This window comes from Lissotriton helveticus, chromosome 4_1 (genome assembly GCF_964261635.1).
Source record: "Lissotriton helveticus chromosome 4_1, aLisHel1.1, whole genome shotgun sequence".
NCBI classification, from domain to species: Eukaryota; Metazoa; Chordata; class Amphibia; order Caudata; family Salamandridae; genus Lissotriton; species Lissotriton helveticus.
In genome coordinates this window covers 1,280,190,096-1,280,213,596 of record NC_136063.1, presented here as the reverse complement: position 1 = coordinate 1,280,213,596, position 23,501 = coordinate 1,280,190,096, and the positions used below count along the sequence as shown (strand labels likewise).

Genomic DNA, 23,501 nt, shown 5'->3' with positions numbered 1-23,501 from the left:
GCGATTACATATGGGGTTTCTGTGAAAGCTTGTAATATGGTATAGCATGCACTTTTTTTGTTTACTAAATAATCACTCCACTGCTCAGAAGTAGATTGTTAAACAGGGGCATTTTTATAAAAAAAATAATTCCTCGATTTTGGTGGTAATTTGCTTGTGTGTGATTGATGCAGGTGTGTGTGGCTCTTTTGTCTTCTAGAAACTTCTTCAGAAAATCATAGTTTGGTATTTCGTCTACAATTCTTGGCTTTAAATGTTTTTACAAATGATGTTTCTCATGTTCATAATGTCACTGGGGAAGTAACTATGCAGAACTAAAGGCTTGTGTTGCAGCGCAGCCTTCTAAGTCTTCAGTGCTAATGAGAGGGCAGCCCCAAGGAGCTTTTTGACAGCTACCCTTTGGTGCAGGCTCTCATACAGGACTGAGGGACTCTGGCTATAGCAGCCTCCGCCACTATTTACAAAAAGAACAATTTATGGACAGAATGCAGAACTATGTCATACATTCACCCCAGTACAGAGATCTGGGCCTAAATCCATTTTGTGCTTGCTCACTATGTCATTCCAGTTTGGACCCAGCCATATGCAAATCTGTTTTGACCCCGCGCACAGTGGGAACAGTCCAGCCCACATGCCAGGCCAGGTCCTTCCTGGACAGGAAACAAAAGATTTTATAACGGGCCATGATTGAGAGCTCTGGAATTTAGGCTGAAGGCAATGCAAAATGCTCACAGTGCCTGTCAGTGGGCTAAAGATAAAATGTAACCAGCATTTGCAATGCATTATGTCTTTCCTTTGGAACATTATAAGTATTTAGCTATGCAGCACATTATTCTGGGTAGAGCAACATTTATTTACTGTGCGAAAACAGTGAAAGGGTACAGTACCACAGGCTATCACTGGGTGACCCTGAGACACCCTTTGGCCACATTGAGGTACTGCACTCTGTGATGGATTAGGCTCTGTGACAAAAGAAAGTAAATAAATAAAAACTGCCATTAGGTACGTTTCTGCAAACATGTCGCACTGCACAAAATAAACCAGCACAGTGGCCGGCTGAAGTTAGTGATGCAGCACCGGAGTAAAAGTTTGTTTTAAGTTCTTTATTTTAGAAATAGAGGTAGGCGAGCTCACCCAACCTGCAACTAAGGGATAAAGCACAGCGGGCGCTGCGCTGACAGAGCAACTTTTATTTCATGTACACAAAGCAGTGGAAGGGTCTAGTTACCCCAGGTTATCACTAGTTGTCCCTTGGAACACCTTTTGGCCACATAGGTACTGCAGTCTGAGGGATCATGCTCAGCAACAAAAGAAAGTAAATAAATAAAAACTACAATTAGATACGTTTCTGCAAACGTGCTGCGCTGCAACAAAATAAACCAGCACAGCAACCGGCTGAAGTTAGAGATACAGCACTAAAAGTATGCTTTAAGTTATTTATTTTAAAAATTGTGCTGGGTGACTGCACCAAAGCTGCAACTAAAAGATAAAGTATGGCACTTGTGAAACGGGCGCCCCGCTGACAGTAAAAGTATGCTTTCAGTTCTTTGTTTAAAAAAGGATTTTGGCGCGCAGGTCAGAGCAAAAGAAAGGCAAGGCCGCCATACTTCAAGATAAAGCGCAGCATGCCGCACTGCACCAAAACAAATAAAATACAATAAAAATACCATTAGGGTCGGGGAAGTGTTGTTGGGAAGTGGTAACTTTGTGCCAGCAACACCCGCTTTTTAAGAAAGTAGTGCTCTGAAATTGTAGATTAAACAGAGTAAGTGCACATGTGAAAGGGCCAGTCCTAATGGGAGGTTACAAAAGTAGAAAAGGACGGATTTAGGAGAGGGAATACTAAGCAAATTAACCTAAGGAAAAAAGCATTTACAAAAGATAGTCACAAGAGCTAATTGAAAACATGGGTGGAGCTTAAAGCTCATATCCTGAACACTGAAAGTTGGTGAAAAGTGCACTCCAATATTACGATGATGCAATTTTTGACCTATATGTGTGCTGTGTTAGAATTATGTCTGCTAAACATATGTATATAAACTAACGATAGTGGCCTAGCCCCGTGTGGGCAACTAGGACTCTAACATGCATCAACAAAGTAACAGTATATGGAGATTAACTCCATTTTAATGGAAAAATTACACATAAGTAATAACCCACATTGTGTTGTGAGGTTTCTCTAATCATAATATCTGATTAATTACATAGGAACCAACAAAATAAATCAATTTTAAAAATACATATAATTCAAAACAATTGTTTTTATAACCCAATGCATTTCGGGACATGCGTCCCTTCGTCAGGGGTTTTCTGTAGAAAAAAGAAAGAGGAGACCTATTCAATTGTTGCACATGAGGGGTAAGTATAATCTGTTAGTCAAAACACGACCCATCTTAATAAATCCATTAATTTGTGCTGCCTTCACCCAGGTGTAACCGGCGAGTGTACACTCGACAACGACAACTTGCTGAATACTTGTAGCCAGATCCTGCCACAAACTGCTGAAATCAACAGAAAATGAATAAATAATGAACAGTTAGGGAGCCCCAAGGTCAATGAAAGTTACGTGATTAGCCAAATGGACTCAATACAACTTTGCTTCACGTACCTCTCCCATGATGATTCATTGTTGTGCTACTCCTGAGGCGGAAAGCCGGGAGTCTATCTTGAGCTTATTTTTTAATAATTGTGTATTGCTGTTTTTAAAACTGTAATTTGCACTTTGTTCTATTTGGCACTTACCCTGATGGCGCCGTGCAGCTGACCACTAGCTGACACTGCCTGTCCCCCACAACGCTGCTTTCTGGGCGCCATTGGCACGCCGAGGGAGAGTTTAGCCACGCCCACACTTTGCTGGCCACGCCCCCCCCACCGCATCTCTTAAAGCGCGCTGAGAACGAGCGTCGCTTCATTGTTGTGCTACTCCTGAGGCGGAAAGCCGGGAGTCTATCTTGAGCTTATTTTTTAATAATTGTGTATTGCTGTTTTTAAAACTGTAATTTGCACTTTGTTCTATTTGGCACTTACCCTGATCGCGCCGTGCAGCTGACCACTAGCTGACACTGCCTGTCCCCCACAACGCTGCTTTCTGGGCGCCATTGGCACGCTGAGGGAGAGTTTAGCCACGCCCACACTTTGCTGGCCACGCCCCCCCCACCGCATCTCTTAAAGCGCGCTGAGAACAAGCGTCGCTTCATTGTTGTGCTACTCCTGAGGCGGAAAGCCGGGAGTCTATCTTGAGCTTATTTTTTAATAATTGTGTATTGCTGTTTTTAAAACTGTAATTTGCACTTTGTTCTATTTGGCACTTACCCTGATCGCGCCGTGCAGCTGACCACTAGCTGACACTGCCTGTCCCCCACAACGCTGCTTTCTGGGCGCCATTGGCACGCCGAGGGAGAGTTTAGCCACGCCCACACTTTGCTGGCCACGCCCCCTCCTACGTCGTTAGTCGCCATTATAAACCATGTGTCAATATCGGAAGCGCAGCGGACGAGCGCAGCGGGCGCGCCGGTTGCGCGCCGAAGGCGCGCTAAAGGCAAGCTCGTCTGCGCTCGTCCGCGACGAGGACGCGACCAGCGCCGCCACTTCTGGCCAAATTGACTCGCAGCCCCCACGCTATTCCCGAGACACATTGCTATATTTACAAGGATCCGCACCCGAAGGTAAGCTTACCTTTGAGGACACTGCGTTTCCCCTAGCTGACTTCTCCCATAGGGGCCTGATTTCAGGAGGCCTACTGAATGTCCGATCGCTACCTAAAGACGCGACTGAAATCAGCCTCCTTATAGAAACACACTACCTGGATGTCCTGTTTCTAACCGAGACCTGGACACAGGCCGATTGTGACATTGATCTTGCATCCGCATGTCCACTCAACTTCAATATCCTGCACCTCCCCAGACCAAAAGGCCGCGGCGGTGGAGTTGGTATTATTTTCCGTGCCTCCTGGACTGTAAACACTATAGACATAGACCCAGTGCCTGGGGTCGAGCTCCTCGGTCTGGCCATAAATTGCCACCTGGGAGATATCTTTACGGTCATTACTTGCTACCGGCCCCCAGGAGCCTTCTCCCTTCCGCAACAACAAGCACTTCTCACCACTTTCACAAATATGGCAACCTCCCATAATAAATTAATCATCGTGGGAGATTTTAATCTCTGGCCAAATGGCAGCCTCGACTCAGCACTACACAACCTCCTGCTTTCTTGTGATAGTGTGGGGCTTCACCAACTGATTAGGCAACCTACCCACTCTGCAGGCAATCGACTAGATCTTATTTTCTCGAGTTCAGGCCTAACACAAGTGGGCGACATTCTGCCTATGAGCTGGACCGACCATTCACTCATCAAACTGTATATCACTAGTACCACTACTAATAAGCCCAAAAAGTGTCGTCCAGCTGAATTTACGTACCGGAACTGGAAAGCTCTAGAAAAGCCCGGCTCTGCCACCCCAGTCTTCGATATATGGGACAGTGTTTCCCTCACAAGCTCGGTGGAAAACAACTACAGAACCTTCAGTAGCAGGATAACATCCATCACGGATTCCATTGTCCCTTTAAAACACGGTAATCCTAAAGGGAGAGGATCTGCTCCCTGGTTTACTGATTCTTTGAAAACCCTCAAGTCAGCTTGTAAGCAGGCCGAGAGGAAGTGGAGACACGGCTACTGTGACACCAATAAAACCCTTTGGAAAAATAAAATTCTTGAATATAAAGCGGCTATTAAAGCGAGCAAATCGGCCTACTATTGCTCCTCAATCGTCAATGCAGCTAACAGCTCTAAAAACATATTTCAGATCTTAGAGAATCTTATACACCCTGACTGTGCGAAGAAAACTATCCCCCCATCCCAGACTCTCTGTGATAATCTTGCGCAGTTCTTTCTGGACAAAATCATGACAATCATCAATAACTTGGCATTCTCATCGTCCCAATACCCGCCTATCTCCCCTGCAACCTGCCCCACAAACCATCCCCCCAGTCTAGTCGGTTCGCCCAGGGAAAGTCTTCTGGCTCTCCCCCAGATTCCCGAAGCAGAATTTGAAAGACTGGCACTGGGCATCACCTCTGGGTCCCCTCTTGACCCACTGCCCCCAAAAATCTGGAAAGCATACGGGCACGAGCTATTCTACACCCTTCGGAGGATCTGCAACCAATCTCTCCGCAGTGGAGTGGTTCCAAACCCTTGGAAGCAAGCTCTAATCACCCCGCTTCTGAAAAAACCATCCCTGAATCCAGAATGCCTTTCCAATTTTCGACCCATATCGCTTCTGCCCTTTCCGGCGAAAGTGGTGGAGCGATGGGTCAGCACCTGCCTGTCAACCCACCTCGAGCAGAATCACGTTTTGGACGACTTCCAATTCGGATTTCGTCCACTCCATGGCACCGAAACAGCTATACTCATGGCCATGGAAGAACTTCGAGTGCGTGCAGACAGGGGCCAGGCGGCGGCCTTGATCCTTTTGGACCTGTCTGCCGCATTCGATACTGTCAACCACGTGATCCTGCTAGAGAGGTTGAGAGAGGCTGGGGTTGATGGCTCAGCCCTGCTCTGGTTCCACTCCTTTCTCAGAGACAGGAAACAGGCTGTATCCCTCCCCCCTTTTCAATCTGCTTTTTCCCCAGTCCCTCACGGTGTACCCCAGGGTTCTTCTATCAGTCCGATTCTCTTTAATGTTTACTTATTACCACTGGTCACTCTCATTAAATCACATAACATGACCACAGTAAACTACGCAGACGATACCCAGCTTATCTTTTCCTGGGAGGGTGAAGACTCTATTACCTTAGAAGCCTTCCACGACTGCCTGAGAGATACCGCTGGCTGGTTACACCATAACTCCCTCCAATTCAACTCCTCTAAAACCGAGGTCCTGTTCTGTCCAGCAAGCCGCATACCTCGCCTTCTGCCTACTGATTTCTGGCCTCCGGAAAATCCAGACAACCCGCCACCTGTGGCCAGTGTTCGGAATTTGGGCGTCATGCTGAATAACAAACTGAGCATGGAAACACAGGTATCAAGAACAGTCGCTACCTGCTAGGCCCTTATGCGATCACTACGTAAAATCCTGCCACTACTTCCACTACCCGCAAGAGCACAGATAGTCAGGTGTACCATTCTTAGTTGCCTTGACTATTGCAATGCTCTCCTGCTCAACTCCCCCTTGGTACTGCTGGACAGACTCAATCAATCAATCAATCAATGACACTTATAGAGCGCGCTACATACCCGTAGGGTCTCAAGGCGCTTGGGGGAGGGGGGGTGCCGCTACTGCTCGAACAGCCAGGTCTTCAGCTTCTTCCTGAAGGAGAGGTGGTCTTGGGTCAGGCGCAGGTCGGTCGGGAGGGAGTTCCAGGTCTTGGCGGCCAGGTAGGAGAAGGACCTTCCTCCTGTAGTTGCTCTTCGGATGCGGGGGACGGCGGCGAGGGCGTGGTTGGCTGACCGGAGGTGGCGTTTGGGAGCGTAGAAGTTGATCCGGCTGTTGAGGTAGCTCGGGCCTTGGTCGTGTAGGGCTTTGTGTGCGTGGGTGAGGAGGCGGAAGGTGATTCTTTTGTTGACGGGGAGCCAGTGGAGGTCTCTCAGATGTCCGGAGATGTGGCTGTGTCGTGGGATGTCGAGGACGAGTCTGGCTGAGGCGTTCTGGATCCGCTGGAGTCTCTTCTGGAGCTTGGCGGTGGTACCGGCGTAGAGGGCGTTGCCGTAGTCCAGTCGGCTAGTGACGAGGGCCTGGGTGACGGTCTTCCTGGTCTCGGTGGGGATCCACCAGAAGATCTTCCGTAGCATGCGTAGGATGTTGAAGCACACCGAGGAGACGTTGTTGACTTGCCTGGTCATGGAGAGGGAGGAGTCCAGGATGAAGCCCAGGTTGCGTGCATGGTCTGTCGGTTTGGGTGCGGTGCCCAGGGCGGGAGGCCACCAGGAGTCGTCCCAGGCGGAGGGTGAGGAGCCCAGGATGAGGACCTCCGTCTTGTCCGAGTTCAGTTTCAGGCGGCTGGTCGTCATCCACTCGGCTACCTCTCTCATCCCCTCGTGTAGGCTGGCTCTGGCGGTGGCGGGGTCGTTGGTCAGGGAGAGGATCAGCTGGGTGTCGTCGGCGTAGGAGATTATGCTGAGGTTGTGTTGGCGTGCGATGGCCGCGAGGGGGCTCATGTAGACGTTGAAGAGGGTGGGGCTCAGAGAGGATCCTTGAGGGACGCCGCAGATGACTTTGGAGGCCTCTGACTTGTACGGTGGTAGGCGGACTCTCTGTGTTCTTCCGTCGAGGAAGGAGATGATCCATTCCAGCGCCTTGTCCCGGATTCCGACGTTGCTGAGGCGCTGTACTAGGGTGCGGTGGCAGACAGTGTCGAATGCCGCGGAGAGGTCTAGGAGGATGAGGGCCGCTGTTTCTCCGTTGTCCATCAGGGCTCGGATGTCATCGGTGGCGGCGAAGAGGGCGGTCTCGGTGCTGTGATTGGCTCGGAAGCCGGACTGTGAGGGGTCGAGGGATCCATTCGTCTCGAGGAAGGCGGCCATCTGCTTGTTGACGGTCTTCTCGATGACTTTGGCTGGAAACGGGAGGAGCGAGATGGGGCGGTAGTTCTTGAGTTCGGTGGGGTCCGCTGTAGGTTTCTTGAGTAGAGCGCTGATTTCGGCGTGCTTCCAGCTCTCAGGGAAGGTGGCGGTGTCGAAGGATGTGTTGATGATGTCTCGCAGGTGGGGTGCGATGACAGCGTCGGCCTTGTTGAAGACGTGGTGAGGGCAGGGGTCGGTCGGTGATCCGGAGTGGATGGAGTTCATCGTGCGGATGGTGTCTTCGGTGCTGATCGGGGTCCAGGCGTGGAGGGTGGTGGTGGGGGGTGGTTGTTCGGTCCTGGTGTGCGTTGGTTGTTTGTTGAAGCTGTTGTGTATGTCCGCGATCTTGTTGTGGAAGTAGGAAGCGAGGGAGTCGCAGAGGTCTTGCGATGGGGTGATGTCGTTGTTTCCCGCGCTGGGGTTGGAAAGCTCTTTCACGATGTTGAAGAGTTCCTTGCTGTTGTGTGCGTTGTTGTCCAGCCGGTCCTTGAAAGCAGTTTTCTTGGCGGCGCGGATCAGCTGGTGGTGCTTCCGAGTGGCCAGTTTGAGGGTGGTCCTGTTGTCCGGTGTAGGTTCCCTTCTCCAGACTTTCTCGAGGGCTCGGCAGTTCTTCTTGGAGCTCTTGAGTTCGTCGGTGAACCATGGGGCTTTCTTGCTTCCGGGTCTGCTGGGCGGGGTCCTCAGCGGGGCGAGCTCGTCCGCGCAGATGCTGATCCACTTCGTGAGGTTCTCGGCGGCCTGGCTGGGGTTCGCTGAGCTGGCAGGAGGGTGTTGGCTCAGGGTGGTGTCGAGCTGGTCTGCTGTGATCTTGTTCCAGCTTCTGCGGGCGGCCTGTTGCTGGTGGTGGTGGGTCGTCGTTCTCTTGAAGGCGAAGTGGACGCAGCTGTGGTCCGTCCAGTGGAGTTCTGTGGCGTGGCTGAAGGCGACGTCTGTGCAGGAGGAGAAGACGACGTCGAGTGTGTGTCCGGCGAGGTGGGTGGGGGTGGACACCAGCTGCTTGAGTCCAAGATTGGCGAGGTTGTCGAGCAGGGTGCTGGTGTTGCGGTCGTTGTTGTTCTCCAGATGGAAGTTGAGGTCCCCCAGGAGGATGTAGTCAGCGGAGGGGAGGGCGTGCGGGCTGACGAAGTCGGCAATGTCCTCGCTGAATTGTGTGCGTGGTCCCGGAGGTCGGTAGATCAGGGTGCCTCTAAGGGTGGTGTTTGGGTTGGTGTGGATCTGGAAATGCAGGTGCTCGGCGCTGGTCAGGGTGTTGTCGGTGCTGGTCGTGATACGGATGGTGTTCCTGTGGATGATGGCGATGCCTCCTCCCATCTGGTTGGCGTTGCGGTCCCTCCGGACGATCTTGTAGCCCTCTGGGATGGCGATGGCGATGTCGGGGGCTGAAGAGGCGTTCATCCAGGTCTCCGTGAGGAAGGCAACGTCAGGGGCTGTGGCGTCTAGGAGGTTCCAGAGTTCGACGGCGTGTCTGTGGACGGAGCGGGTGTTGAGCAGGATGCACTTGAGGTGGGTGCTGCTGGTGTTCGGCTTGGCGGGAGCTGGTGTGAGGCAGGTCCGGATGCAGGTGAACTTGCAGGCGTGGCAGCTGAAAGGTCCGTGGGTGCGTCGTGGGGTGGCCTGGTTGCAATCTGGTAGTCGGCCGGTGTTGAGAGCGATGAGGGAGGCGGCGGAGTACGTCAGGCGGGTCGGTCGGGGTCTTCGTGGGCCAGGGGTCCTGGCACTGGGCGCGGTCCAGGCGCGGACGGGTGCAGACGGGCTTACCTTTGGCGCGCCTTCGGCGCACAATCGGCGCGCCCGCTGCGCGTTCGCACGGTCGCCATATAAGGCGAAGTGCGCGGGTGGGCGGGGCAGCTGGGAGGCGGGAGCGGGGAGGGAACAGAATGAAAAAAAAGGGGCGGGTTCAGCGGTGGTGGCGGGAGCGGGGAGCGGGGAGGGAAGACGGAGGGCGGCGAGATGGGCGGGAAACCAGGAAGGAGAGCGCTGGCCCGGGCAGCAAGTATCTAGACAATCCAGGCACACGCTAACACGGGCACACAAGTAGGGAAACAAATACAGGCACAAATGAAGGTCCAAACAAGGAGAAGCAGACAGCAGTGGAGAAAAAAATAAATACAGGCACAAATGTAGGTCAAAACGAGGGAAAAACAATAGCAGCGGAGGAAAAATAGATACAGGCACAAATGCAGGTCAAAACAGAGGAAAAACAACAGCAGCGGAGGAAAAATAGATACAGGCACAAATGCAGGTCAAAAACGAAGAAAAAACAACAGCAGCGGAGTCAGCCGGCAGCGAGGCAGCGAGGCAGAGGGCAAGGCAATGGGGCACACACTCAGCAGCTGGTGGCCGTGCGGCGCGGGGGTGTCCCACAAGTGGGACTCCAACGTGTCCAGTCAGCAGCAGCCAAACTGGCCCTCGGATGGACCAGGAGATCCTCCACCACGGCTGCCCTGGCCGAGCTTCACTGGCTTCCCTTGAAGCAACGTATTGCCTTCACGTCTCTCTGCTTGGTCTTTAAGGCATTACATGGGCTAGGACCTAGACCTCTACAACGGATGTTTACCCTTATACACACCAACCAGAGCTCTGCGATCTGCGACCGCCCGACTTGTAATAGTACCCAGATTCAAGAGAGCCAGGATCGGGGGAAGATCGTTTCGAGTGGCGGCTGCAAAGCTCTGGAACAGTCTGCCCGCTGACATTCGTCACACTTCACAGCTCCTGCCTTTTCGGAAACTAATAAAGACTTGGCTCTTCCCCTAGATCCCCCTACACGACCACCCCCCTAATCAAACTCCCACTGCTTCTATTTCAGGAGTAAGCCTCTCAGCGCCAGGATGCCTGCCAGGTGACAGTTGCGCTTTATAAATGTTTTAAATAAATAAATTTTAAATAAATTAAATAAATAAATGATATTCTGTGTGATTCCATAATGTGAAGTTCAAAATGTTCCTAGAGTGACCGCTGATATATTGTTACTGCTACCTCATGGTGAGAAGACAGTTGCATTTCTCCAATTTTCTCCAACAGCAGATCGGTCAACATTTAGGATTGAGCACTCATGCCATGTGTTTTATCTCCTAGATTCTAGAACTGATTACAGGCGACTTTTTTCACTGTTGTGTGCGCTCGTGCCATTAGAACATTTTGAACTTCACATTATGGAATAGCACAGAATATCATAGGAGAGGTACATGAAGCAAAGTTGTATTGAGTCCATTTGGCCAATCTCGTAACTTTCATTGATCTTGGGGCTCTAACTGTTTATTATTTGTTCATTTTCTGTTGATTTCAGCAGTTTGTGGCAGGATCTGGCTACAAGTATTAAGTAAGTTGTTGTTGTCATGTGCACACTCGCCGTTTACACCTGGGTGAAGGCAGCACAAATAATGGATTTATTAGGATGGGTTGCCTTTTGACTAACAGATTATACTTACCCCTCATGTGCAACAATTGAATATGTCTCCTCTGTTTCTTTTTTCTACAGAAAACCCCTGACTAAGAGACGCATGTCCCGAAATGCATTGGGTTATAAAAATGATTGTTTTGAATTTTATGTATTTTCAAAATGTATTTATTTTGTTGGTTCCTATGTAATTAATCAGATGTTATGATTAGAGAAACTTCACAACACAATGTGGTTTATTATTTATGTGTAAATTTTTCATTAAAATTTTGTTAATCTCCATATACTGTTACTTTGTTGATACATATCCTGAACACAGCATGTCTTGAGGAGACAGCGCAAGAACTTCCTGGTCAAGACCTAAAAACGTACTTCCTCACTTCCCCTTCACCTCGGATCCTCCTGGAGTCTCAGCCAAACCTCTCTAAATCCCAATAGTGCTCTCATGTTGCAGATGAGCAGCATGAGAGCAGTGGCAGGATTGGCTAGAGCGGACTGCCTCGACGCTCCAGTGCCTGCTCTCCACTCTGCTGTCTAAGACAGCTCTATGTGGAGAAGTATCTCTGAGGCACGTAAGGCTGGCCGTCGCAAGACAGCCGGCCAGACAGACATGCGCAGTGTAAACTGGTGGAGTGAGCACTGCTTTCCTGCTGCCAGTCAGCAGCAGCACCGCCTCTAAAACTGCTGGCAGCAGGGGGTGATGCTCCTCTGCCCTAATGAGGGGCTGCCGCTGCAGGTTTCCCTTTTTCTCTTAAAACAGAAGTGTGAAGGCACAATGGACAAAAGAGTTTGTGTATGATGTTTCAGAGTTTAGTAGATAAGAAAATTGTTGGTATCCACTGGTGGCTGGCATGACTCATGGATGAAGTGGTTGGCATGGGGGGTGGAGGCATTGGGTTGTACAATGAAAAAAAATAGATATAAAGACCTACCTTTCCGTCAGATCCCGAGTCTCTGCTCCTTGCTCCTGCTCACCTTGCTGACTGGTTTTGAGCATCCTGGTTTGACTCTCAACCAGAGAATGGGGGCCTGGGCATGTTCTCCACGCAGGCTGTAATGCAGCCTGCATGGAGAATGGGGAAAGTGCGCATGACTGGTTTGGGCATCCCGAGAGGGTCGACCAGACAGTCATGGCGCACTTAGGAGTGGGCAAACAACTCCTGCCCTGCTCCGAGAGCAGAGCAGCCCACCCAAAAAGGAAACATAAAATGATAACTCAGTTATTATCATTTTATATTTACTTTACTTGACACTGCTCAAAAGTAGCAGGCTGACGCTCCTCCGCCTTAGCGGAGGAGCCACTACTATTGGTATCTCGACTGTAGACAATAGAATGGCAGATGGCAATTAATGACTGCCAGACGGCAAATAGGGGTAGACTTTCTGCTCCAACATTTCACTGTTTAATTCGTTTTCACATATTTAATTTGCTCCTGGCACTTGCACCCTTGTCTTCAGCTCAGGCTTATAACTCGGGAGAAGGCATCTATTGACAGTTGTAGCCCGAGGTTAAAGGGCTATAATGCTATTTGCACACCCTTTGCACCAATTGTGATTTAATTTTATAGCTGAATGATGAGGGCTAGTGAAATCTGAACCACCACAATGGAGGAGAAGATCCTTCTGCTGATTCTGTTTAGGCACCAGGTGCGAGTTGGATGTGCTATAGGGGACTTCCTGCTGGTGTTTAAGAAAATTTGCTACACTACCGGTGCAGAATATATTGGCTTAGCTGAATCTTCCTTCCCCCCTACCTTCTCACTCTCTAAACATACTTTACAACAAGGCTATGAACATTGACGCTAAAACTGAGGAGGAAAAAATGATGAATGTGAGATTCTGTATACCCTGGTGGCTTAGCCTGGAGCAAGGACTGACTGACCAGTAGAAGTGTTTTCTCGAAGACTTTAACATCCCCACCCACGACCACCCCCTTGCACCGAAGATTCATTTGTGCCTGAAGGTCCTTTTCAATGCAAAACGGGTCGTGGGAAATGTGATTTTGCACTTTACTGGCAAAGAGCAGGCTGAATACGAGGTCTTCCGGTTCTATTTTTAAGCAATTCACTTAACTGCGCAGTACTGGATGGGTTCTACTCTTCTGGGGTTGAAAAAACATCCACACTATTAAGAATGACCAAACGACCTTTGTTTCAATATCGACATTTGCACGGGTTATGCTGGTGAATGGGCACCCTTCGAAGATGCCCAGGGCCTTGCCGCCGTCTCCCTTGCCATATGGCAACGGGAGATGTCGAGAACTATGCTGTGAGAGTGAGTAATGTATGCAGACGGCTACAATCTTCTCCTGCCTCGAACAGCCCATACCCTGTACTATTTGCAACCTAGCATTCAGTTCCGGCTGAAAAACGCTCGCTCTTCGACGGTTTTGGCGCGGAATGTCAAGTGACTGCTGGCAGCCTCCATGCTGAAGTGCGAGTTCATGAAAAGACTGAAAGGAAAGCTCATTCGCTTTGCTTTTCAGGGCTTTGAAAGGTTGCAATGCACAGCGGTCTACACTGTCTGTTTATCAATTCGTTGTAAGATTGCTCAGTCCTAATGTCCGTTACATGCAAAGCATTGGACTGAATGCTGGATGGTCTCCTGGATTAAATGAGTCTAGAAGCATTTACGCACGGCTTCCATTTTTGGGTCTGTGCAGTCTGGATTTATGAAGCATAGCTTGTTGAGATAGTCATTCCTGATCTTTTTGTGTCCCTTGAAAGGCATGCTATTGCGTTTTCATCTTCCAGAATTGAACAAAGCAGCAATTATATTAACTTCATGGGATGTTGTACTTTCCTTTAGTTGGATAGTTTATATATTTAGTACAAGATTAGCAATATGAAAAATCTGTGCTCTTACCACTGTTGCATATGTCCGAAATGCATTGGCATGTAATGACGAGCATTGGATTTTTAATACGTTGTGATTGGATGCCAAGCACAAGCGAACCCTCGGTGGCCTGACCAGCCGCCTGTCCGGATTGAAGACTAAAATGTAATCCCCAAAAGGACAATAGCTACCAGTCCCAAATGTCTACCTGTTCAAACCCAGGGCCTCAATAATACGTCGGCTGGAAACCCTGGGAAAATGGCAGACAGGAAATTACACCAACAATGAATGGTTCAGATGAGAACTCAAAGAAACAGAAGATCTTGGAACCATTTCTCAGATATCATAAATGGAAGAAACACAAAATACATTGTGAAACGTGTGCAATGCAAAGCATACAACCGGAGTTGTACACAGTACCACTGGCTTCCTAAGACTTCTGTCTTGGCAAGGGAAGACACTCACTCGCTCCATTCGCACCCAGAATTAGGCCTAGCACCAAATATCAGATGAGAGGCTCCAGATCAGTGGGGATGGAAGCGGGCAGCTCTGTGGATTAGCAAGCAGGGTATGCAGTGTACTTGCTGAAAGATGTACAATGCCTCTCGATGGTGAGGCTGCCAAAGTGGTGATATGGGATAGGATAGCACCACCTTTAGCAGAGCAGCGAACACACGTGAATGTAGCAAGCAAAGGAAGGATTCAGAAGGTAAGTGGGAGGTACCATAGGGAGGAAAGGTAAATGGTCTGGGGGCAAGGAACTGAAGGGTCATCCAACAAAGGTGACTGATCTGCATGTCAATTGACGAGCTGCACTGTAGCGAACGAGCTGAAACAGCTGGGAAGCGCTGCTAGGCACTGACCCAGCACCTGCACTGAGTTTGTATAGTCCACAGCCTCCCTGATGGTATGCCCACAGACAAGCAGTATCAGTCAAGCTAATCTCCAGTGTCCTGTTCTTCGTATACGCCAATCCCGACCTCTTCTAAACCTGAATGAGGAGTTGAAGCCTCCATGTCTGATGAGGGCTCTTCAGTAGGGGCATCTTTCCCAATAACCTTGACAACCAAATCCTGCATATTCTATAACGTTTTTTTACATTTGATAATATTTATAACCAATGTGATTTATGTATTAAAGATTCAACAACTTTACTTATTATACGTACGTGGATTAGACATACTATGAGGATAGCAATCCTTTCACCTTCCTCCGGTGGGGATTGCTAGGACCTCCATTTTGACCCTAGTAATACTTATTACCCTATATTCTGTAAAAGTTGCCAAAATATTCCCTCTTCCTCAAATTTCATCTATTAACCTGCGCAGACTCCTCCATAGGAGGTTGATACTGGTAATTACCACCCTCAGTTGTTCGCCAGGTGACAGCTCGGTAATGCCTCAGCCTTACTTCTTGTGGCCCGGGCCGCTTGTAAGCAGTAAAGGTCCCACAGCTGGCTATAGATGAGTGATTATTATAAAGCTAAATGACAAGAATTGGTCTTGCTTCCTGGACTAGGTTTAATTTCTTTTTCCTCTATCAATCATATTACCATACACCAGATCACCCTGTGGATTAGTATGTTGAATTAGTTTATTCATCTGAGTATAATATAGTGTAACATTACCATAGCATGTGAACCCGACCATCTTAGTGTAATACCATACATTAAAAAAAGATTTTTGTTAAAACAGGAAAATGTGAACACCTGACAGTTATTCATTTATATCATATTTACTTCATTGTTCAAAATGTCATAATTTGGTCAGTCAAAGTAACAAATGCTGTCCTAGTGATGGCCACAAGCTGTCAGTCTTTTTTAAATGCATAATGTTCAATAGATCTGACTTCTTGGACTGCTGTTAAGGTCAGGGTTTGGATCACACAGTGGCTTAAAATGTCAGCACACTCACTCTGCAATAATTCTCTTTATCACAGACTTCTGAATCTCAGAATCCTCAGTAAGGCATGGCACCTCTCCTTACCTTAGTTTCTATGGAATGGTCGTGTGAAACGTGCTGGCAGAGGTTAAGCATTTACTCTAACATTCAATTGGTTTTACCAAACTGCACTATAAATAGACCCAGAATATACCAGTGATTAAGGCAGCTGGGCAGTCAGACCTTTCCCACTTGATCACAATACGTATTCTTGGGCACACCCCTTCACTCATTGTGGTACAATCCCTTATTGTATCAAAATAGTGAGCTATTACCAAGCACTTTATCAAGTGATGAGCATTTACGTTTTAGGAGAGCTCTACAACGTCTGGTTAGACTCAAAATACTTTGATCGGCAACAAAACTTGCACGTATTAGTGTTTCCGTACTTTTGTTGAGCATAAAGGAAATAAGTATTACTTTTCTTCATTTTCAGGCTGTCTGCAGCACGGGGCACGGCTTCTGTTAGGCTCTCCCTTCTCCCGGATCCCAATCTCTTCTTCAGCTAACACCTCAGAAGTGGTCTGCTTCTGGCTGCTTTTATCCTTCCCCGCTCCCGCCATTAGTTACAGTGCTCTGGCGGGTAGTTGTTTGCAGTTCATCAATAATATATGAGGCAAAACTGTGCAGCAGTGCATTGCTGTATTGTGCAATGCAACAGTCCTATACAATGCTATAATCGTATACAATACTATGGAATGCAGGAACACTATAATAATTACTACTAAATTCCTGTTGATCCAGATATATGCCCATAATTATTCCATGCACTTAACATTTATCTATGCACTGTCACCCACCAATTATCTGTGCGCCTAGTCCCTCATTCAGTTATCTAATCATTACGCTTAGAGCTCAATGTTGGCTGCCCATCCGAAAGAGAGCTCTCGTCAAACTGCTCTGCCTGACCTTCAATTCTCCGTCGGGTCTAAAATATTTACAGAATTGACTCACTAAGTAACTCCCGAACAGGAATGTAAGATCTACGAATCAACTTCTTTTTCGTCCACGACGCATCCACACAGCTAAACGTTCTTCAGCCTTCTCTTACCTCAGCCAGTCCCACTGAAATATACTCCCCCCTGTTCACCCATGCATGTACCAGTTGGACCAGTTTCAAGAAACACCTCAAAACCTGGTTGTTCTAGTATTGGTTCTGTTTGTTTCATCTACCTGCCTGCCACAGTACCAAGATGTCTCTCCAAAGCCGAGATGTGCCGAGAACCAAATAACATAACATTCTCTCATCCATCTAAATGCTGACCCATTCTCACATTCTCCCAGTCATTCACTCGGCCACAAGAAACCCTTTCACTTGAAATCGGAAAGACCGACTAATTCTTACCTGAACAGGGAGGCAAGACATTGAACACATTTGTAGTGATCGAGGTTTTTTTTAATGTAATGTGTGTTTTGCACAGAAAACTATTTAAAGAAATCAAGGAACACTAGCCACATTTTTTCAACCTATAAATGTTTTCACAACATTCTTTCTTTGGAATCTGTGCCTCTAATGCAAGTTGAGCTTTAAGTTTTATTTCCTTGCAACCATGAGTCTAAAATCAAAACCTTTCCAATAAAGCATTCAAATTCTATATTGTGTTTTGCCTTTGCTGCAGCGAGTGTCTCTGTGGAAGAAGTGTGAAGGGGTTTTGTGTTGCTGTAAGTTATTTGGGAAATAATCCATCTACTTATCCAAAGTACAGCATAGCCAAGATAACATGCTATCCTATAATTTAGCTCAAAACATGTCTCCCATGTCACTCCTGCCAAGTTGTAGATGTTCTGAAAACACAGGATTGGTGTGATACACCTAATTCGCGGGGATCAGGGTGTTTTGGGACAGTCGGAATTTGCTGTGTCCAACTGTGTCAATTGGCCGTTTCTTATTTCTTGTCTCTTTTGTCCTCCGTACCGTGGACTTTCAACCTTGGACAACAAACACATTTTAGTGCTTGGCTCTCAGGATAGAGAGGCAAAGAAATGCAGGACTGATTCGAATAGGTGCTACTGGTTAGAATTTTAAACCTCAAAGAAGCACAGAAATAACACTCAATATATCAATGTCCAGTCCAGAAGGCATGAAAGAGACTAATAGAAATTCTGAACTTATTTGAAGCTTCATGCTTAGTGGTCAACTGGGCTAAATCTATTGTAGTCCAATTTAAGGGGAAGCACCAACAACAAACTAGGCATCTGAATTACGTGTTTATATAGTTCTATAAATGACTTGGTATGCATACTAGCATTGACCCAAAGTTGTGCTGGAATCTTAATATGGTTCCCCTACTGTATACAATCCAGTGGAACGAGGGAGATGTGGGAACTCTCTTCTGATAACCATCATTGGAATGGCTGCCTTTTTTTCAAATGGTTGTACTCCTAAACCACCATCCAATTTGACATTATGCGATCCCGAAATGGTTCCTCAGTACGACTCAGGAGTGCTCCCATTGTTTATAGAGGTGTGAACTGAAACACTTGGTTTTTAACAAATGTAGTCAATCCTCTTACAATAGAGGTTTGGGTAAGGCTGATCTCGGCCATTACTAACTGAGAACCAAACTGACCGTGATAAGCAACTGGCTTTTTGTAAGCGAGGAGAGCCTCGCTGTACGACTTAAACTAGATGTATTTTTAGGGTCCTGTTCTACTAGGTTCAGCAAATGTTGAGCAAATGTTTTTCCTTTAAAATGTTAAAGTAATTTCATCACATAATAAAATACTATGCAAAAAATTACAAATATAATAAAGATTTTAGCGGGATTAACAAAATGGAACCCTGTCTAAAAGGGACTGGCAGAACAAAAGGATGTGAATTCCTACCAAAGAAATTAATCCCTTGGAGCAACTAATCCGAAACGAGTTGTTTACATTATCTGTGCGGTACCAAGTGACGGTTTGTGCAGATTTGTCCTACCGTTGAAAAACAGCTGTGGCCCATAAAAGCGAATTGTCACAATGTATCGCATTCCTATGGTGAAAACCAGGCCTATATTTTTTGTCAGGTAAACTGTATAATTTCTACCACCATTTGTAATAAAGAAAGGCCACAACCTTGACTAGATTTCACGGGTATTTTAAAAAAATGTTACACAAAATAATGCCCACATTTTAAAGGGGATTCAGCTCCGAGTTGGAAGGAATCTTCTGCACAATGAAGAAATCATGGTTTTGTTGTGACATGCTCTAGTTTTTTCCTGGTTATAAAATATTGCATTTGTTCGTTCTAGGTCAGCGAAGCAAAGCAGAAAATACTGGGCCAGCCAGGCTCGTCAAAGAGGTAATATGATTTTGGTTTATTTTATTTGTAGTTCTGAAAATTGAGGATGATGCACACAAACTAGGCCTGATAATGTTATATCCTAAGGTTTACTTTTATTTGTAACTCAGCGAAGGCCCTCCTAGCTGCTCAGCCAGAGTGAGAAATCGTGATGGAATGTTGGTGTGACTCTGATGAATGGAATGCCTGGGTGCCTGTGTGGATGAGTGGTGACTGTTGGCGATGGACTGAGCAGCTAAGCAACATGCGTCAAAATCCCTCATCCTCCCTCATGAAAATTATTAAGAATAATTAGTTATTAAACCATCAAACAATGTCAAAACGCAGAGAAGCCAAACTATCACTGCGTACTATTGGGAAGGAAAAAACATTGTCAAACAATATTAAATTTCAAGCTAGCAATAACCCCTCCTTCCCAAAAATACAAAAGAAAATAATGTAGTAAAGGGTGCACACACCCACGACAAACACCCAAGGCCAGAAACGGACAACAAGGGTGAACCAACACTACAAATACACATGTACCACAATATGGACCACATAGAGGATACAAACAGTGAGGCGCAGGGCGACTTACACAGGACAACATGTGACGCCCTGGGCGACTTACTCACAACAACACCTGAGGCGCAGGACACACAGGACAACACGTGAGGCGCAGGGCGACTTACACACAACATCTGAACCACAGGGCGACTTACACAGGACAACATGTGAGGCACAGGGCGACATACAAACATGTAACACATGCAGTGCAAGGCGACTTACCAACACAACACAAGAAGAAGGGAACCACTCACCAAGACCAGAACCACCCTCAAGTGGGAATAACATGTGATGTCCACCCACAGAAGACTAGGACGTCTCAAGCTATAAATAGCGTAAAAACTGTGGCATCACAAAATGTAAACTTTAAAAAATTAATTATAAAATTCCATCAACAGTTGAACACTAGTGACATGTGCCACACGCGGGTGAGCGATCTCTCACCCGAGTTGTGCCAGGAAACAAACACCCATGCGTAAGGGAACTAAACAGAGCACATGCCCAAAAATAATGATACACATAGAGCAATACATCGCAGAGATAGAGACAAAAACTCGTATGACAAAAATGTACCATGTTACCTAGTTGTCACATACAAATCCTCAACATGTTGAGTGTAAGTACACAAGCAACATCATATTGTAAAGATACAATACAGTTGAGTTAAATATAACAACCTTCATACAAAAGAACATTCAAATGAAACGTGGTGGCACCCACAGATGAATCCGACTCAGTGGACTGTTCAGAGGTTATAGAGTAAAATACACAGTATTCCACGCTGGTACTGTAACTCAGCACTTGTGTATAAAAGGAGTCTCCAGTGTACAAAAAGGTGTCCATGCCGGCATTAAACACCGCGTCAACAAATGCAGCGAGTATCAGATGTAGTTGCAACTAGTGTGAAGATTCAAGACAGGAGCCTCTACTGTACACAAGATGACACTGCAGCTGCCTTAGAACCCAACATCACTGTGTTCAAACAACAGCTAACCAAAAGTTGAGTCAATTAAAAACAAAACAGCGACTTACTATCAATCGTCACGCCAAACTGTCAGACACCCCGTAGAGAAGAATCAGGCTCAATATGACCAGGGAACAACTACATTACCGTGTACCTTCAAATAGTGCTGGGAATCGTGGTTAGCAAAACAAAAAGGAACCAAGCACAGAATCGATTACACTGCAGCATAGCTGTGTCACGTTGATGCAGAGTTGCTCACGGTACTTCCGAGCACCAACACGTACAGAAGCATCCCTGAAGTTCAAGCCGCCATGAACGAGACGCTGAAGATTCCGAAAAGGACACAGACAACTGCACGCGACCATCAAGCTGGAGAAAGTTAGGCGCATGGAGCGCGGATTGCTATGCTCGTGCCATTTTTTTTTTTAAATAAAAAACAGTGGTTGAACTGCCAAGAGACCAGGGGGCATCCAGAGACCACAATAAAGTACAAATAAGCTTACCCCCAAGCCTGCATATTAAAATGGACGACCAGGAAACAGTTACACCACACACGTTCTACTCTTGCTGGCTGGACCGGACAGATTCCACAAAACACTGTGCCTTACGCTTAAAGCAAACATGCAGGGCATACAGCTCTGCCAGAGTCAATGAAAAATATGGAAACCCAATGTGTAGCGATTTGTGTTCCTGGGCAAACATAGTGATGATGAAAAACAATGTGGCTTGATCTCCCACATGTGGCATGAGTGTGCCACATACACACCAATCCTTTTTGTTAGTCCAATGGAGTGTTACCAAGATGGGCTATAACAACACCTCCACTCTCTGAAATCTCTTGTAGAAAACACTGTGGCTAGAACATCAAATCTGGCTGTAGTGACTACTCCTCCAACTCACAGTTCCTTATGTAAAGCAGTATTTCCAAGCTGACTGAGATGTCAAATGTAATTACAGCTTTCCATGCGTAACGAAGACACCAAACTTTCATAACCACACCGCTCCTGTGTGGAACATGTGAATACATTCACTGAGTTAGACCATAACTCATATCTTGAACAGCCACAATTCCCTTGCGCAGTGGATAAATCCATATGGCAGATCAAAAGGAAGAGGTAGGGTGAAAGTCAGTCCACTCATACCCTAGCACACATACCTGTTCATGGAGCAAGATCAGACAGGACACAGGTTGCGGCCGTCCAATGACAGGACACTGGAGGGGCTGGCTTGCCTTTTACTCCATAGCGCTTCATGTAGTTGCTTTCTTTTCTTGTAGTTTCGCTAGTTACTATAGTTTTTTTGTATGTCTCTGGATTACTGTTCAGTCCTTAAGCACACTTGGGTCCAGGTCTGCTCGTCACCAAAATTATGTTGTGCTCTGTACATGAAGACACTGGTAGCCATGTTGTAAGTTTCTAAGTCTTCTTTATTAGTTCCAAGTCAGGTGGTTTCAATCAAGGATCAGCCATGTACCAGCACCTACACCAGCCCCACCAGGAGCAGCCTGCCTAGCTGCTCAGCCGATCTCCAACTGTCACCACTGGCACCCAGGCATTCCATTCATCGCAGTCACACCAACATTCCATTACCATCTCTCACTCTGGCTGAGCAGCTAGGAGGACCTAGGGTGATTTACATATAATTGTAAACCTTAGGATATAACAGAAACCACAATAAAAATGACCCGAATTAGCTAATCAGATAGTTAAAAAAGTGACCCACATTTGCAAATTTATAATTGTAAAGATGCTCTCCATAGGTACGGAAGATTGCATGCATTTGTTCTTGGGAAACTGCATGGAGATGAGTTTGCTGCAAGCAATGTTTATTGTAATATCTGGGAAATCAACAGTAAAACCTGCCCAACAGACCATAAAATAGGTGCACAAGTGGCAAAAAAGATGGTCTACTTGTTGAACTGTCAAATCAGCACTTATGGAGCTGCAATATTACCCTACAGGCCAGTCTGAATCAATGTCCTTTCCGAGTGTAGTCCCCTTGAAAACAGCCCGCAACTCCAATTTACTTGTTTTACTTGCTGTCTGACTCCACTCACCATGGTCCGGGTTCCTTGTGAGTGTTAGACCTGGCTTTTCCAGCAGGTTTATCCACAGATTTTTCACTTTTGGGCCTCCTGTTTTTGTTGGTTTTAGTACTCCGGGCACTTTACCACTGCTGATCAGTGCTAAAGTGCACACTCTGTATAAATTGTTACTACGGATTGGTGTTTCCATTTTTGGCTTATTTGATTTACTACTAAGTCCCTGGTGCAGCGCACTGTGTGCACCCAGGGCCTGTAAATCAAATCTTGCTAGTGGGCATGCAGCACTGATTGTGCCACCCACACAAGTAGCCTTGCAAAAGGTTCTCAGACCTGCCACTGCAGTTTCTACATGCACTTTTTTCTGCCATGTCGACCTGGCACCGCACTGATTCTGAAGCAGGCCCTGCTGCGTGACTGCAAGAACTGACACATCGTGGGACCACAGTTGGAGAGATCAACACAGCTTTGTTGCCGCTGCTGCATCAAGAACCAATGCATCCCCTAATCCCCACTCATTGCACCAGGGCGGCAAGTCTACAACAACGTCGGGCCGCAGTAAGAAATTGGCACATCACCTCCCCGCACATTAAGAAAATGATGCATCACCTCCCCTTCAGAAAGAAACAGACTCATCCCCTCCCCTACGTGGCAGTAAGGAACCAACACATCCCCTCCACTGGGGCAAGAAACTGGCACATCACCTTCCCTGCACATAAGGAACAGACGAATCACCTTCTCTGAGTCTGTTTTTTTATAATTTTGACGCAGCCAACGTACTTTGTGTTGAAAGTATCGCATCTATAGTTTGCTATGTACAAAACTGTTTTTACCTTTTAAAAGTTATACCTTGATAACTGTATGTTGGATTTTTGTCATTTTGGTCTAGTTTGGTTTAGATAAAGACTAGTTATTTTCTAAACGGGTGTGGT

General features: G+C 46.8%; 1 protein-coding gene across 1 annotated transcript in view; it reads left to right on the top strand.

The window, feature by feature from the left end:
- Nucleotides 1-23,501, top strand: part of SYCP2L (synaptonemal complex protein 2 like) — a 1,302,345-nt gene that overhangs the window by 633,671 nt on the left and 645,173 nt on the right. The window contains exon 26 of the mRNA XM_078685781.1: nucleotides 18,969-19,018. Within this exon, the coding sequence (XP_078541907.1) occupies nucleotides 18,969-19,018 (50 nt within the window). The remainder of the gene's footprint in view (nucleotides 1-18,968; nucleotides 19,019-23,501) is intronic.